General features: G+C 38.0%; 1 protein-coding gene across 13 annotated transcripts in view; it reads left to right on the top strand.

Annotated features, from left to right (window-relative positions):
- HNRNPC (heterogeneous nuclear ribonucleoprotein C) overlaps positions 1-17,166 on the top strand; it is a 58,952-nt gene that overhangs the window by 16,695 nt on the left and 25,091 nt on the right. For 12 of the 13 annotated variants that reach the window (XM_038558453.1, XM_038558459.1, XM_038558455.1 and 9 more), the window contains one exon: positions 12,594-12,870. In XM_038558453.1, coding sequence (XP_038414381.1) covers positions 12,630-12,870 — 241 coding nt within the window. In that variant the 5' untranslated portion in view covers positions 12,594-12,629. Of the gene's footprint in view, positions 1-2,302; positions 2,322-12,593; positions 12,871-17,166 lie in introns of those variants that run through there. The other variant, XM_038558457.1, reaches the window with a different exon arrangement.

Below are 17,166 nucleotides of genomic sequence, written 5' to 3'. Positions count from 1 at the left end.
AATTGTCCCAATACAGGAAGTTAGCATTGTATTAATAAATGAATAAGAATTAGGGGTTTATTTTGTGGATTCTGCCTGTGTTGACAATGGAAAACTTAACAGAAACAATACCATCTGGATAGCATCCGGAATGTGTTCACTGTTACTGTGTTCAAAGAGACATTGGCAGATTAAATTGTATTTTTTACAAGGCACCATTTTATTCATTCATTCATTCATTCATTCATTCATTCATTCACAAGAGACATACATAGAGGGAGAAGCAGGCTCAACAGAGGGAGCCCGATGTGGGACTGGGTCCTGGAAATCATGGATAACGCCCTGGGCCAAAGGCAGGCACTGAACCGCTGAGCCATCCAGGGAATCCCCCATTTTATTTTTTTAAGATTTTATTGATTGATTCATGAAAGACAACAGGCAGAGACATAGGCAGAAGGAAAAGGCAGGCTCCTCCCCATGGGAAGCTTGATGTCGAACTCAATCCCAGGACTCTGGGATCATGACCTGAGCCAAAGGCTGATGCTCAACTACTGAGCCATCCAGGTGCCCCCCATTTTTTATTTTCATTGAAGATGGTAAGGATAAGGAACAGTTTGAATAAGATTATTACGTTAAAAAATTAATTTCAATGCTAATGAGTAGACATTAAAGGAAGAAATTAAAGTTTTAGAATTGAGTATCATGTGATTTCCTTGACTTTGGTGGCAATTCTCAAGAAGTTACATTATAGTGAGCAAGGTGTCCTAACTGGATTTTAACGTCTTCTGAAGAAAGAATTGTCTATGATTTAGTTTTTTCCATCTTGGAATTCTGGTAATACATTTTTTTTTCTGGGAATATATTCTTAAAGATCTTTATTTTAAAGTTTTTTTGTCCTAGTACATTACCCATTTATGCTTTGACAGGAACAGTCTTCTATTATAAGGAAAGCTTGAAATAGGTACGTAAAAGAAAATACTTGGAGCATCAACACTCAAAGATAGCCAGTATTTGTATATTTTTTAATTGCTATTAAATATTTGGGTTCATCTCTGTCTCCTAGATGTAGGTGTACCTATACATTTTATATATTTGTAATACGATTTTAGCAATATGTAATCATTACCATATGTAGTTTTAGAACCTCTATATTCTAAACATTTTTCACTTAGTCTTATACAATGTGTTTTTAAGTGGTTCTGTAATGTTTCTTTCTTATGGGGATTTATAGGATTTATGGATGGTCAAAGTTTTCTTTTTGAATTCCAAACATAGGATGACCTGAAATTTAGTTAATGTTTGCCATTTTTTTGTTTTGTTTTTTTTTTGAGGGGGTGCCAGTTGTTTTGATGCAAGTATATAGGCCTGCCCGTTGCTTGGCACTGTTTAAAATTTTCAAAGGAACCTACAAAAACATGTACTGATTTACTTAGTTACAGCCATGGGAATGCCACGTCTCTTTCACCCCATTCTTTTTTTATTTATTTATTTATTTATTTATTTATTTATTTATTTATTTATTGTTTATTTATTTATTTATTTATTTATTTATTTATTTATTTATTATAGTCACAGAGAGAGAGAGAGGCAGAGACATAGGCAGAGGGAGAAACAGGCTCCATGCACCGGGAGCCTGATATGGGATTCGATCCCGGGTCTCCAGGATCGCGCCCTGGGCCAAAGGCAGGCACTAAACCGCTGTGCCACCCAGGGATCCCCACCCCATTCTTATATTAGGAAATCTGACAAATGTAATTTTATGGAACTTGCTAAAGCATGTGACCTGGTAAATCCTCATTTTTCCATTTACTATAATAGATAGAAAAAACATTTGGAATAGAAAAAACAACTTTGGAACAGGTAACAGTACATATGTGAAATATACCATCTCTGTTCCAGCTTTCTTGTTCTGGTAGCTACTGTGTGGATTGTTAGGTTTGCTCTTATATGTAATTTTTTCTTTTGTTTTTCCCTTTCAGAATGATTTTTAAATGCTTTATTTATTTGACAGAGACCACAAGCAGGGAGAGTTGGAGAGGGAGAAGCAGCAGACGGCTCCTCACTGAGCAGGGAGCCCAATGCGGGGTTGATCCCAAGACCTTGGGATCCGAATCCTAGCAGAGGGCAGAATCTAGTATCCGATCAAGATTCACACATTGCTTTCTTTTTTTTCCCTTTTTTTTTTGGATACAAAATATGAACCTTTAGAGATGTCTCTGGAGAGATGGAGAGAGGAAAAAATAGGATTTAAATAAGCATTATGTACAGTGCCCCAAGGGAAAATTCTTGCGGCCAACCCCTCCAGCTCCAAGGTGTCTGAGGCAGAGACTGGGCACCACCAGGTAAATACAAAAATATCCAGGTTCTGTCTCCAGGCTCTGATGGAGGAAGGGCAGGGCAGGTCAGGCCTCCCGGGCATAGCAGAGGGCAGAATCTAGTATCCAATCAAGATTCACACATTGCTCTCTTAATCTAGAGAAAGCTCCTACTTTGTATGTATTGAGGAGTCCCAGTTTTTATTTTTACTTTTTAAAGATCTTATTTGGGCAGTCTTGGTGGCTCACCGGTTTAGTGCTGCCTTCAGCCCAGGGCATGATCCTGGACACCCGGGATCGAGTCCCACGTCGGGCTCCCTGCATGGGGCGTGCTTCTCTCTCTGCCTGTGTCTCTGCCTCTGTGTCTCTCGTGAAGAAAAAAAAAAAAAAAGAAAAAGTTTTTATTTATTTCTTCACGAGAGACACGGGCAGAGGGAGAAAGCAGGCTCCCTGCAGGGAGCCTGATGTTGGGACTCTTATCTCAGGACCCCAGGATCACGCCCCGGGCTGAAGGTGGTGCTAAACCGTAAACCACCGGGCAGCGGGGCTTTCCTATATTGTATAATATCTGGAAACTTGAAATAGTTCGTTTCCCTATGTAGAAGTTAAATATGTTACCAAGAATTTTGCATAGGGTATGTGGGTGTGTTATTTTGTCACATCAGGAGGCATGTAATGTCAAATCAGTTTAAGTGGTGACACATGTTTCCACTGTAAAGGTGCGTTTTTTTGCCCTTAACAATCAGTATTTTCGGGAATATTCTGAGATCATGTAAATCCTGTTTCTGCCCACCAAGCTTTTCTCCAGGGATTTTAGGATACATCAACAGTTGTCTGAATCAAGTTTTATTTTGGTGTAATCTTCAATCTAAATTTTAAAAAGTAGTATCTTAGAACTTTAATTTCAGTATGTTTTTCTTTAATTTTTTTCATGTTTATGATTTGTTTTACGTTTTTTTTTTTCTCTTCATACTTTTTGGGACTTGCATTTTTTGTGTTTAGGTTTTGACCATTGCATATGTAATTTTTACCGATCCATTTATAATCTGTTTTGGTTGTACTGAGTTAATGTTTTTTGAAGGTTTTTTGGTGGTTTTTTTATTGCTGTGTGCAGCCATTTATTGAATTATCTACTTCCCTCTAATTTATATCTTGAGTATTATCTTCGTTTTAATTCTTAGACCTAGCAGTTGAATAGCTTATCAAAAAATGGCCAGCTTTAGACCTCCTGGGTGGCTCAGGAGGCTAAGTGTCTGACTCTTGATTTTTTTTTTTTTTTGACTCTTTATCTTACTTAGAAAAATAAATGAATGAGTAAAAATGGCCATCTTAGATTTTTGTGTCCTGAAAGTGTCCTCAAAATATCACCATATGCTATTTTCTCGTGCTAGTAGTCTTTATCTTGATCATACCTGTGTTTTGATGAATAAAAAAGTTTTGGGATGGAGCAAATTAAAATATACTATTCTTTTTGCAGACAAATGACAGTTCATTGTTGGCAAGAGGGAAATAATTGATGAATGCAATAAAGATACATAGAGAACAAAGAGGGAGGGCCAGATAGTTATGTGAGAAGTGCCTAAACGGGCAAAATAGAACTTAAGTTTGTTAAAGGAAACAATTTGGTGCAGATAATGATCTCTCCATAGGCAAGGAAATTTATAGTATTGAAAAGGTATTGAGAAACATTGACCAGTTGTGAAAGCCAGTGTGACCTAGAAAATCTTTGGACTCAAAAGATTTAGTCATCTTTTTAAAAAATTGCCAACTCGTTGCTGCCATCTAGTGCTTTGCTTTTTATTTTCTTCAAAGAAAGATGGGAAATAGTCTATGGTAGTTGTCTCTGATGTGAATTGAATTATAGGCCAGGCTAGTTGGGGGGGTGTAGTAAAACCAATTGTATGGCAAGGTTCTGAATTTTCTTGTCTGAGGCAAGTTATTTCCCTTGTTCTCTAGTTAGTATGTTTTGACATCTCAAGCCATATAGATACTTTGATTTCTTTTTTTCCTGGACTAATAGATCATGTGATATGAGTAAGTATAAATGTGATTAGCTTAGTGAACAGGGTAAATAGGTAGAGGATTGGATCAAATCTCAGTAGAAACCTATTTTGTGGCTCATTTCCTCCGATAGGTTTTTTGTTTGTAGTTAATATAGCTAAATATGATATTGAACACTGAATGAGTTAGACTGTTTTGTCAAGTTGTCTTTCCAGTCCCTTTTGAATAAAGGTGGAGTTCTGCCCCAGACATAAAAGAAAGGCAAGGAAACTAAAGAATTGATTCCAGTTATAAATTGTTTTTGGACCATTTGAACTCTGTACCTCTCATAATCTGGTGCCTTTCCCACCTTTCTGTACCACTTCCCAGCAGAATTTACTTAAGATTTAATGCTAAGTTAAGAGAAATGAAGTAGTTGGTACGAACATATCCCAAACATTTAGGAAGACTGACAATCCAAGATAGGTTTGTTTCAAGAAGGCAAAGAATCAGGGTAGCATGAGTTTGAGAGTGAATAGTTGAAAATAAAATTTTGATATTTTGCTTGCATTCCTGACCAGATGTAGATTTTTTCGATTGATTGGTTTTAAGATAGAATGCCAGGAGTGGAAATAGAAACATTTCTATAGGGATGCCTGGGTAGCTCAGTGGCTTTAGTGCCTGCCTTCGACCCAGGATGGAGTCCCACATCAGGTTCTCCGCATGGAGCCTGCTTCTCCCTCTGCCTGTGTCTCTGCCTCTCTGTGTGTCTCTCATGAATAAATAAATAAATAAAATTTAAAAAGAGAAACCTTTCTATATACACAAATCTTAAGCATTGACACTGTCCGTAAAATCTCTTGATTTTATTGGTTCAACATAAAGCCTGTGATTAGACACAGATCTTTTAGTGTAATAAGGCAATAAAGATAACGGAGTATCCCCAGTTTTTATTTACTTAGCAGATGAGACCCAACTTAGTGATCCTTTGATGAGAAAAATAGTGAGATGAGAGGTTCCTGGGTGGATCAGTCAAGAGTTCAAGCCCCATGCATAGAAAATGTGTGTCTATATGAATATAAGTAATATAGTACACAAACGTGTAGTGTCCACACACATCCGTGGACTAGAGTTTTGAGTGCTACCAACCAAATAACCTTTAGGAAGATGCTCTTTTCCTACTGTTGTATTTTACTGTGTTCAAATTCTGCTTTTCTGGAAAGCAGATCTGCTTAATCGTCAGCAGTGAACTAAACGGGAAAAAAATTATTATTCTATCTACTTCTCTTTACTTGCATGCTTATGTGGAATGATTTTGACTTAAAATTTATTTATTTATTTTTATAGAGTGTCTGGCTCATTTGAAAGAATAGATAACTCTTGATATCTGGGTCTCTTGAGTTTGGACCTAACCTTGGGTTTAGAGATTACTTACATATATAAATATATAAACTTTTTTAAAAAATTACTTTTCTAATAAGACCTAAAACATTATATGTTAACTAGAATTAACAAACTTCAAAAAATATTTTCTAAGGAAAAAAGATGTGAGTAATCTGTGAGGAATTATCTAGTATTTAGAATGTGCCAGATACTTCTGGTCATCAAAAAATGGAAGAAGTTGTGGAATTTATAAACTACAGTTTGAGGAACTGGACAATGAGGGACATCAGGATTAACCAAAAGAGTACCCACAGAATATTTTATTTTATTTTTTTCCCACAGAATATTTTAAACTTTCTGCTCTATTTTTCCTAAGTGTCTAAATTTTATGTGGACAGTTTATTTTTTTATAATTTTATTATTCATGTGAGAGACACAGAGCCAGAGGCAGAGGGAGAAGCAGGCTCCATGCAGGGAGCCTGATGCGGGACTTGATCCTGGGTCTCCGGGATCACACCTTGGGCTGAAGGCAGACGCTTAACTGCTGAGCCACCTTGGCGTCCCTGTGGATGGATAGTTTATATATGCCTCCTGTCACAGTATAACTGTAATACTGTTTTTTAACTTAAGCTTTTATTTAAAAGATTTATATTTTTTATAAGATTCATCTCTTTTAGAGAGTGCGTGTATATGACCAGGGTGGGCGGAGGGGAGATAGAATCCCAAGCAGACTCCCTGCCAAGTGCAGAGCCCAAGAGGTTTCATCCCACAACCCCAAGATTTTATCCTAAGCTGAAACCCAAGAGTCAGATGCTCAACCACCCAGACACCCTTTGACTTAAACATTTAGTCATAATTCCCAATTGAAAGTGATTTGCAAGGATTTTTTTGTTTAAGTGGTCTCTATACCCAACATGGGGTTCAGACTTAAAACCCTGAGATCAAGAGTTACATTTTGACTGAGCCAGCCAGGTGTCCTTAAAGTGATTTGTAGATTATTCTAAAGACTGCAGTTGTTGGTAATTAAAATACATAGTTGTGTTGTTGCTTTGTTTTTTTTTGTTTTGTTTTTTTTTTTGTTTTTAAGATTTATTGAGAGAGTTTGGACACAACACTCAAGGGCCAGTGGAGGGAAGAGGGAGAATCAGACTCCCGACTAAGCAGAGAGCCTGATGCAGAATTCTGTTCCAGGAGCATGGAATCAGTACCTGAGCCAAAGGCTGATATTTAAGCCACTGAGCCCCCCAGGGACTCAGAATACTAAGCTGTTAACTAAAAATCTGTTGTAAAAAAGGGCATGTAGGATGTAATATGTATCTATTGTAAGGTAAAAAACAAAAAGTTAAATCATTTCTTCTGCAGCTTGCTTTTATACTTGAAATCTGAGGTGTGTGTCTTTAAGACTATACCATTTGGGTCCGATTTTTAAACTAGTTAGAGAAGTTCTACTTAAGTTACCTGTGTAGCACTTAGTTTTAAAAACCTAGGAGAAATTGATCTGTCATATAAGGTAAATTGAGGTAATTTATTACCCATGATGCAGCTTTAAATACATTTGTTTCTATGTGTTCTGTTTCGGGGATCCCTGGGTGGCTTTGTGGTTTAGCACCTCCCTTCAGCCCAGGGTGTGATCCTGCAGTCCTGGGATCAGGTCCCACTTCGGGCTCCCTGCATGGATCCTGCTTCTCCTTCTGCCTGTGTCTCTCTGCCACACTCTGTGTCTCTCATGAATAAGTAAATCTTAAAAAAAAATCTGCTTATACTAGACCTTGATTTATTTTTAAAAACTTAAATACATACAAGGAAGCAAAAACCCTGTAACTACTAAAGTCAATAAAAACAACTTTGCCAGCAAGGTCCAAACTTTGGAATGATTTTGTGATAGTTCGAAAATAAATAAGAAAAAAAAAAAAAAAAAAAGAAAATAAATAATAACAAATTCAAAGAAAGTAAATGCAATGCTAAGATTTTATACCCAGCAAAACTGACATCTATAGAGGGCACGGGCAAACTTACTAACATGCAAGGGAAATAATTCTCCTAAGTTCTAAGTAATAGAGATAAACTGGAGATACTGTATTACTTAAGACATAGTAGAATTTGGGATCCCTGGGTGGCGCAGCGGTTTAGCTCCTGCCTTTGGCCCAGGGTGTGATCCTGGAGACCCGGGATCGAATCCCACGTCAGGCTCCCGGTGCATGGAGCCTGCTTCTCCCTCTGTCTATGTCTCTGCCTCTCTCTCTCTCTCACTGTGTGCCTATCATTTAAAAAAAAAAAAAAGACATAGTAGAATTTAAGCATAAATAACCAGAAAAAGACAATGTCATATATATATATATAGAGAGAGAGAGTCTTCCAAGGATTTACACGTGTATCGGATCAAGCCTTTGATCCCAGCTTCCAATTTTAAGAAAAATAAGAATATGTGGAATTGTCATAAGAGTATGAAATTGTGGAAAATCCAGACTGGGAAACTTAACAGTCAAATATCCTGTCTGCATTCTTCAAAGAATAAATTTTAAGTTAAAGATGAAAGGGAACTTCTCTTCAAAGAGCCATAAAAGATTTAATTTGCTTTAATGGTAAGACTATTGTTTAGGGATATATGATGAGATGATAGAATTGTTTTTACTTTTTTTTTTTTTTTATGATAGTCACACAGAGAGAGAGAGGCAGAGACACAGGCAGAGGGAGAAGCAGGCTTCATGCAGGGAGCCCGACGTGGGATTCGATCCCAGGTCTCCAGGATCGCGCCCTGGGCCAAAGGCAGGCGCCAAACCGCTGCGCCACCCAGGGATCCCTAGAATTGTTTTTAAAAAAGTGATTACTGGGCAGCCCAGGTGGCTCAGCAGTTTAGTGCTGCCTTCAGCCCAGGGTGTGATCCTGGAGACCCAGAATCCAGTCCCATGTCAGGCTTCCTGAATGGAGCCTGCTTCTCCCTCTGCCTGTGTCTCTGCCTCTCTCTGTTTCTTTCATGAATAAATAAAATGTTTAAAAAAATAAAAAGTGATTACTATAGGGGCACCTGGGTAGCTCAGTCTGTTAAGCATCTTCCTTTGGCTCAGGTCATAATCTCAGGTCCTGCTCAGCAGAGATGGAGTGTGTTGCTGCTCTGGTCCCCTACTCATGAGCTCTCTCACACACTCAAAGTATTTTTTTCAAAGAGGACCCCTGGATGGCACAGCCTCAAGCTGCCTTTGGCTCAGGGTGTAATCCCCAAGTCCTGGGATGGATTCCCACAGCGAGATCCCTGCATAGAGCCTTCTTCTCCCTCTTTGTCTCTGCGCCTCTCACTGTTTCTCTCATGAATAAATACATAAAATCTTTAAAATATATATTTCTTCCAACAAAATGATTAAAGTTAGAATAATAACTACTTTCGGGGGTTGGAAAGGGATAAGACGTTAATGGTGCAGTATGAGTGAGTTTTGAGATTTTTATAGAGACTTTAAGGCTGTCTGGCACATTGACATTTTTATAACCGTACCTTGTACTCACCCCAAACTTGGAGCAGGGAAAACCCTTCCTGTTTGAACTGCTTTTCTTAAAATAGTTCCATTGGTTTTCCAATAAATGGATATTTGGGGATTTTTCAATTTTTAAGTCTTTTGTTTCTCCCACAGTGATGACCATGCATACAAGGGCTTGTTGGCGTCCCCTTAACAGCTTGCATGCAACAGTTTTGATGCAATCCTTGGATACCTAAGCTTATTTGTGGTCTATCTAGTTGCTTTTTTTTTTTTTTTTTTTTAATATCTAGTTGCTTTTATATGGGGATTCAGAAATGTTAAAAAACTGCTCTGCTGTTGTTTTTCTTCTTGGAAACCCAGGGGTTTTGATTTTGTTTTTTCCCCCAGTAGTTCTTTGCGTGTAAGATATTGACCATTTCTCTCCTTCTTACCACTTTCATGGGTGACTTACCTTAATAAAAGAGTTTGGGTCAAATATGACCTGAGCTCATTTGGTTATTTGTAAAATTTTAGAAATATGTTTTCTCTAAAATGCAATTTTAAAAGAACATTATCGTCTGAGTAATCTTATCTGTTCTGTTATTTTCCTCTGAAAGCAGCCTTGGTACCTAATACTTTTTAGATACTCAAAAAAGGTTCAGTGAAAACATGTATTAATTTGTAGTAACTTTTATTCTTTAAGAAGTGTTCTTTGGAGCAGGATTAACGGGCCTTTGTGGGTTCACCTGTCTTTACTGTTGTTTCTATGTTTTAACTCCTTAGAGTAAGTATGGGCATTGAAATCTATCACAATGGCATTAGCCAGTGTCCTTGAGCTTGAAGTCATTTTTCCATTAATAGTTCATAATTTTTTAGTCTTTTAAAAGATTTTATTTATTCATGAGAGACCCACAGAGAGGGGCAAAGACACAGGCAGAGGGAGAAGCTGGCTCCATGCAGGGAGCCGGAGGTGGGACTCAATCCCCGGTCTCCAGGATCAGGCCCTGGGCTGAAGGCAGGCGCCAAACTGCTGAGCCAGCCACCTGCGCTGCCCAACAGTTCAGGGCCCCCCCCTTTTTTTTTTTTTAATTTTTATTTATTTACTTATGATAGTCACAGAGAGAGAGGCAGAGACACAGGCAGAGGGAGAAGCAGGCTCCATGCACTGGGAGCCTGATATGGGATTCGATCCTGGGTCTCCAGGATCGTGCCCTGGGCCAAAGGCAGGCGCCAAACCGCTGCGCCACCCAGGGATCCCTTTTTTTTTTTTTTTAATAAGATTTTATTTATTCATGAGAGACACAGAGAGACAGAGGCAGGCTCCATTCAGGGAGCCTGACATGGGTGGGACTCAGTCCTGGCACACCAGGATCGGGCCCTGGGCCAAAGGGAGGCGTTAAACCACTGAGCCACCCAGGGGTCCCCCAGTTCACGATTCTTGTAGCAAATTTAGAAACCATGTATAATTGGGGAAAATAGATAAAATTATATTGTTAAATTCAAAGGTGGCAACCATTGTTAGCACCTTTTTATTTGTGTATATGGATGTTTCTTTACTAGTCTTTTTCAAATGGAGATCCTTGAAAGGACGAATTCTTAATGAGTTCTCTATTTCTAGATTGGTACTAGCTGTGCACCCTCTTTGAAAATTGAGAAAATCGTCATTTAAGTCCATTTCTGTTCTGTGGTTCCAAGGAATATATTTTAAGGGAACATTAAGGTTTATTTGGTGTTTTTCCGTCTTGTTCAGCATGCCAGTGGCATGTAAGGCCATCCTTTTTCCCCTCACAGGTAATTGCTAATTAAGACCCAGAAGATTTTTCCTGTATTTAGATCCTCGCTCCTATGAACTCCCGTGTATTCATTGGGAATTCTACAATATGTAGAATATGTGTGTGTTTGTGCAAACATATGCAAAAAGCTGGCTTGAATTCTCCTCACTTAAAATAATGGCAAAATTTGAAAACCAACAGTAACATCTCAAACCATTTAGACCTTTCAGTAGGAGTTGTTTTCAGTGTTTTAAGGCTTTCTGGAAGTCCTACTTTAAATTGAAAGTGTTCATGAATTGGTGCTATTGTTTGGTAAAATTTATTACTTAGTTAAAATTAAGAAACTACTGCTTGTAAAACTTTGATTTAGGAATCAAAATCAAGTAAAGGCAGTTTCTTGAATTTTATTTATTTATTTATTTTTTAGTTTCTTGGATTTTAAAGACTAGGAGGAATAAGCGGTTGTTACAGCTTTAAAATCAGTACTATTTGTGAAATAAGTAGATATTTAAAGGATCAGAATATTAGTGGTCTGAATAAGCAATGTTATGCTGATTTGCTATATGTATATGGAAGATGTTTTTACATAATCTACGAGAACTAGTTTGTCATTCTCTTGGATTGGAAAGATAAAATACTAGACACTGTTATCTGGAGTTTCAAAAGGATAAATGGAAATAAATCTTAAGAATGGTACTCAAAATCTAATGCGGATGGATCCATCTTAAATCCTGTTTGAGTTTGGTAGTTGGAGGGGGAAGGGGCAGCAGATACAGAAACTAAAAGAATGTCAAAACATTTTCATTTGAGAAAGACTTACGATGATATAGCATCATCAATCTCCAAATAATTACGGTATGATTGGACTTTCATATACATAAAGATAATTTTTCTTTGAAACAGCCTGAGGAAAGTTGTATTGTCTTCTTAGTTCTCCTCCTTTGATTCATGCAGTGTTCTACTTGCTAGTTTTATCATCATCACCATCTAGTATTAAAATATTCCAGCTATATTTTATAGGTTATCACATAAAAAGTAGGTCAAGAGTCATTGCATTTTATAAAATGGTTGTATTGTTACTTAAGAGATCTCTGGCATATTATAAATCAACAAAAGTACCTGGAAATAAAGATTTCCAGACTAGATGCATTGGGTCTATATACTGCCTTAGTTTAATAAGGTTAATTATGCTTGAAGGGGAGAGTGTTGTCCACATTTGGCTAGCTAAAGAATGGCTTGTGGGCAGAATAATAGCAATGGGCAAAAAGAGGGTGGAAGTCTTGATAGGTGGTGGGGAATGGTTAGGTTAGTATGACAGGGAGAGGTAAAATATGATGAGAAGTTGGTAGTTGAGAGCTTAAGGGGTTTTAGTTTGCTTGAGGACTTTGGAACAGAGAGAGCTCACTTCACATGGATAATGTCCTTAATTGGGTTGCTAGTAGTCTAGAGGCCCACCCCCACCATCTTGGAAATAATAGTCTAGCACTGCAGGAGTGAACTAGGGAAGAGGGAGCCTAAATTTCTGTAAGGATACATCTATTCAGGAGCTCTCTTCTCTAAAATAGTAATATACTTGGTGCTGTGAGATCCCTTTAAGTAGAGTGGTATTCTAGTTAGTCAAAGAGGTTCAAAGTAAACAGAAAGTTTTATCGAGGACTATTTTAGTTTTACTTTTTTTTCTCCCCACCTGAATGCATTTTTTTTTTCCCTTCCAGTTTTCGGCTTTGAGAGGAACCTTACCATCAAAGACAATGGCCAGCAATGTTACCAACAAGACAGATCCTCGCTCCATGAACTCCCGTGTATTCATTGGGAATCTCAATACTCTTGTGGTCAAGAAATCTGATGTGGAGGCAATCTTCTCAAAATACGGCAAAATCGTGGGTTGCTCTGTTCATAAAGGCTTTGCCTTCGTTCAGTATGTTAATGAGAGAAATGCCCGGGCTGCTGTGGCAGGAGAGGATGGCAGAATGATTGCCGGCCAGGTTTTAGGTAAGACCTGGGTTGAATTTATTTGTTGATTGATTAATTTAGATATGAGTTTTTCTATTCATGCTTGTTTTTTTACTCCCTCTCCATTAAGCTAAATCTAAAATATATTAGGTTTATAGATACAATGTGCTAAATAAGGATTTTATTCCATTTTGTGTAGCAAAGACAGGATAAGCTTCACTTGGTGGTCTTGAGTAAAGTCAGGAGGGTGGGAATAACATTAAAAAAAGGTACAGTTGTTGCCGAAATAGCTGTGTCCTTCCACTCACAGTAGATTGGGCAAGGACCATATATAGCTTAGTCACTCAAGGGCTATGGAGTCAGGTAGCTTGGCACAATTATGTGTGTTGAGCAGTCTACATAACTTGGCTGTGAGCCTTCTCACCTGTTAAAATGGAGGTATAGTACCTCAGTCTCTTACCTGTTCTAAGCACTGGTAATAGTTTGGAGAAATGAGATCTGAGCTCTGCTCAATATATTTTAAAATTGAGAAGATCTCATTTAGAGCACATAAATACGTTCCTGATGATTGTAAAATTTCACCTCCATGAATAGTTTTGTAACTACCAGTTGCTGAGATTTACTGTCAGAATCATAGTTAATTTGATATAGTTTATATTTTCTTGGGTATGAATATTAGGGATGGTGAAGGGTTTGTAAGACACAAGTCTTTTTGCTTATAAATAAAAGGGAATAAGCACACACATCTTCAGTGCCACAGAATGGTTAGTTTCATTGTTGGTAATATATTGTTCAGAAATTTAGCCAAATTATGTAAGATTTATAAACTTTTTTTTTAAAGATTTATTTATTTATTCATGAGAGAGAGAGAGAGAGAGGCAGAACAGAGGAGGAGGGAGAAGCAGGCTCCATGCCAGGAGCCCGATGCAGGACTCAATCCCGGAACTCCAGGATCACGCCCTGGGCCAAAGGCAGGCGCCAAGCTGCTGAGCCACCCAGGGATCCCAAGATTTATAAACTTAATAGCAGTTCATAATTGACACTTTAGTTTTCTAAAAAGTGGCTTATTTAAATTTTCATTTTATTTTCAGGAGTTTGTATTCAATTGTTTTAAATATATGAGTTCAGCAAGCTTAATTACAACTTAAATATTTTATTTCCTACTTGGCATTTTCTCTTCAGTGTGGAGTGGATTTTTTTCACCATAAGTGTTTCCATGTTGGTGTTTACCTATAGTAAATACTACACAAAACTTTAGCATTTCAGAATGTTTGTAATAATTAATACTTCATACATAACATGATTTATTGTAAAGCTTCAACACTTTTTGTTTTTAAATAACTGACAGCTCCGTTCTTGGAGCAAAGAGCATTTATGTTTAATAGCCAGAGCAGCTGTTTTATTAAGATTTTATTTTAGAGTGAACCTGCTGGCAGGGGCGGGGGTTGTGGAGAATCCACAGCTGATTTCCTCTTTGAGTGCAGAGTACAGTGCCCTGCAGGGGTTGATCTCACCACCATGAGTTCACTACATAAGGCAAAACCAACAGTCAGATGCTTAACCAACTAAGCCACCCCGGTGTCCCTCAATCAACTTTTTAGACTATTTTGAATGTTTGGTTATGGTTTCTTAGTGGCTATTTCTTGAAAACTCTTTTCATTCTAATAAAAGTCCCTTGTAATTTGTATTATAAAGTCTTCTCAAATGCTGTTTAGAAAATCCAACCATACTGGATTGGGAAGGGAAAATATTTGAAGTTAAAGAATCTTGTGGTCCTTGACAAGGAAGATATATAGAACAGTTATAATTGAGAATACATAGGGAATTTTCATAGCCATTTTTCCTATACCAAAATACAGGAAAACACATGTATAAGACTTTGGTGTCTGTAAAATGGCTGTGACAGAAATGAACAAGGAGTTTTGCATCCTAAATGAAGTCAGTCCTTTCTTATGATACTTGGGGCTTTTTTTTTTTTTTAACTGTCATGGAAATTTACTAATACAAAAGTAGAAGAATTTAATGAACACGAGTGGAAGTACAGCTTACCTAGCTTAACAGATAATTGATATTTGACCAATATTGTTTTCATCTATTGTTTTGGTTGTTTTTCTCTTAAATTTTAAGGATTTTTAAGATTGCAGCATATATCCAGCAGATGAAAACTTTAAAAAAAAATGCAGGCCGCACTGCCCTTATCACCTATAAAAAATAACTCAGTAGTAATTCCTTAATACCATTACATATTTGATCCATATTTAGGTTTTTTATATTGTCTCAAGACTTTAATAATAACTTGATTTATTTAAATCAAGATCCAGTCCATGTCTATATATATATATGCATTTCATTAACTGCAACTTAGATGTCTTTTTTTTTTATACTTTTTAAAATTTGACAGCACAAGCAGGGGTATGTGGCAGGGAGAGGGAGACAACAGGCTCCCTGCTCAGCAGGGGCTGGATCATAGAACGTTGGGATCATGACCTGAGCTGAAGGCAGACATAGTTTTGCAACCTGTGTACTGATTCATTCATTGTGTGTCATTTAATTTGTTATTCTCTACCTTTATTTTTTGTAATGCTATTAAATCTAGAGCAATGCTATCCAATAGGAATAGAAATCCAGTATCACACATCTGTGATAAACTTGCCCATCAGTTTTTGGATCATCTGTTGATGATCATTGCTTAGATTCTTCATTAGCAGTTTGCAGAGGTAGGTTTTCTAATTTCTTCTGCATAACTTTCCTGAAATGAACAACTCCTCATTAATAATTGCTTTTTCTGGGACCCCTCCATGGCTCAGCGGTTTAGTGCCAGTCTTTGGCCCACGGCGTGATCCTAGAGACCTGGGATCGAGTCATGCATCGGGTTCTCTGTGTGGAGTCGATTTCTCCCTCTGCCTGGGTCTCTGCCTTTCTCTGTCTCTCATGAATAGATAAATAAAATCTTTAAAAAATAGCAATAATAATTGCTTTTTCTGAAAAACCGTTCATGTTGGAAAAACCAGGTAAATATTTCTCAAAACCTTAATTTCAGCTTTTTTCTCTTAAAGTAAGTTCTACAAGCTCACCACCCAACATGGGACTTGAACTCACAACCCCAAGATCAAGAATTGCATCCTGTACCGAGTGACCTGGCCAAGTGCCCCCATAAACTAATATTTTAAATTGACGTGTTTTAATTCATCGCACGTCATTCTTCAGAGCTCGGAATATTTCATTTGTGGCCAGTGTATTCTGGGTGCTTGAGACTGTACTCTTGTCATAATTTCATTGCACCTTTGCTTTCTGGCACAAGCTCTTCCAGGTCATCTGTTGTATTTCTTTATATATATGTATAATTGTTTTTAATTGAAGTTCGATTTGCCAACATGCAGTATATAACACACAGTGCTCTTCCTGTCAAGTGCCTGTCACCAGGTCACCTCATCCCCCCCCTCACCTCCCTATCTGATGTCTTTTCTTTCTTTTCTTTTCTTTTCTTTTCTTTTCTTTTCTTTTCTTTTCTTTTCTTTTCTTTTCTTTTCTTTTCTTTAAGATTTTATCTGTTCATGAGAGACAGAAAGAGGCAGAGACACAGGCAGAGGGAGAAGCAGGCGCTGTGCGGGGAGCCTGATTCAGGACTTGATCCCGGGACCCGGGGGTCATGCCCTGGGCCAAAGGCAGATGCTCAACCACTAAGCCCCCCAGGTGTCCCCCTATCTGATGTGTTTCTTGACCTAAATCTTGATTTGCCACTTTTTCCTAAGAGCCTTGGCTTCTTTCAATGAGAATTACATCGAAGTCACTGTATACCAGGAGTGCTTGTTGAATTTTAATAGTTGGTCTAGTTTCATTAGGCAGAATATGGAGCATTTTTTTTTAAAGTTTCTTTTTTTTAAATTTTTTTTAAATTTTTTTTTTTAATTTTTATTTATTTATGATAGTCACACAGAGAGAGAGAGAGAGGCAGAGACATAGGCAGAGGGAGAAGCAGGCTCCATGCACCGGGAGCCCGACGTGGGATTCGATCCTGGGTCTCCAGGATCACGCCCTGGGCCAAAGGCAGGCGCTAAACCGCTGCGCCACCCAGGGATCCCCTAAATTTTTTATTTATTTATGATAGAGAGAGAGAGAGGCAGAGGCAGAGACATAGGCAGAGGGAGAAGCAGACTCCATGCACCAGGAACCCGATGTGGGATTCGATCCTGGGTCTCCAGGATCGCGCCCTGGGCCAAAGGCAGGCGCCAAACCGCTGCGCCACCCAGGGATCCCTGGAGCATTTTAATTTTAAGAAAAAACAATTTTACGTGTGCTACAATTTGTATCACAGTTTCAAAATCACCATATCTT

The sequence above is a fragment of the Canis lupus genome, chromosome 15, assembly GCF_011100685.1.
Source record: "Canis lupus familiaris isolate Mischka breed German Shepherd chromosome 15, alternate assembly UU_Cfam_GSD_1.0, whole genome shotgun sequence".
NCBI lineage: Eukaryota > Metazoa > Chordata > Mammalia > Carnivora > Canidae > Canis > Canis lupus.
Note: the sequence above shows the minus strand (reverse complement) of the source record. Positions and strands in the feature narration are given on the sequence as shown.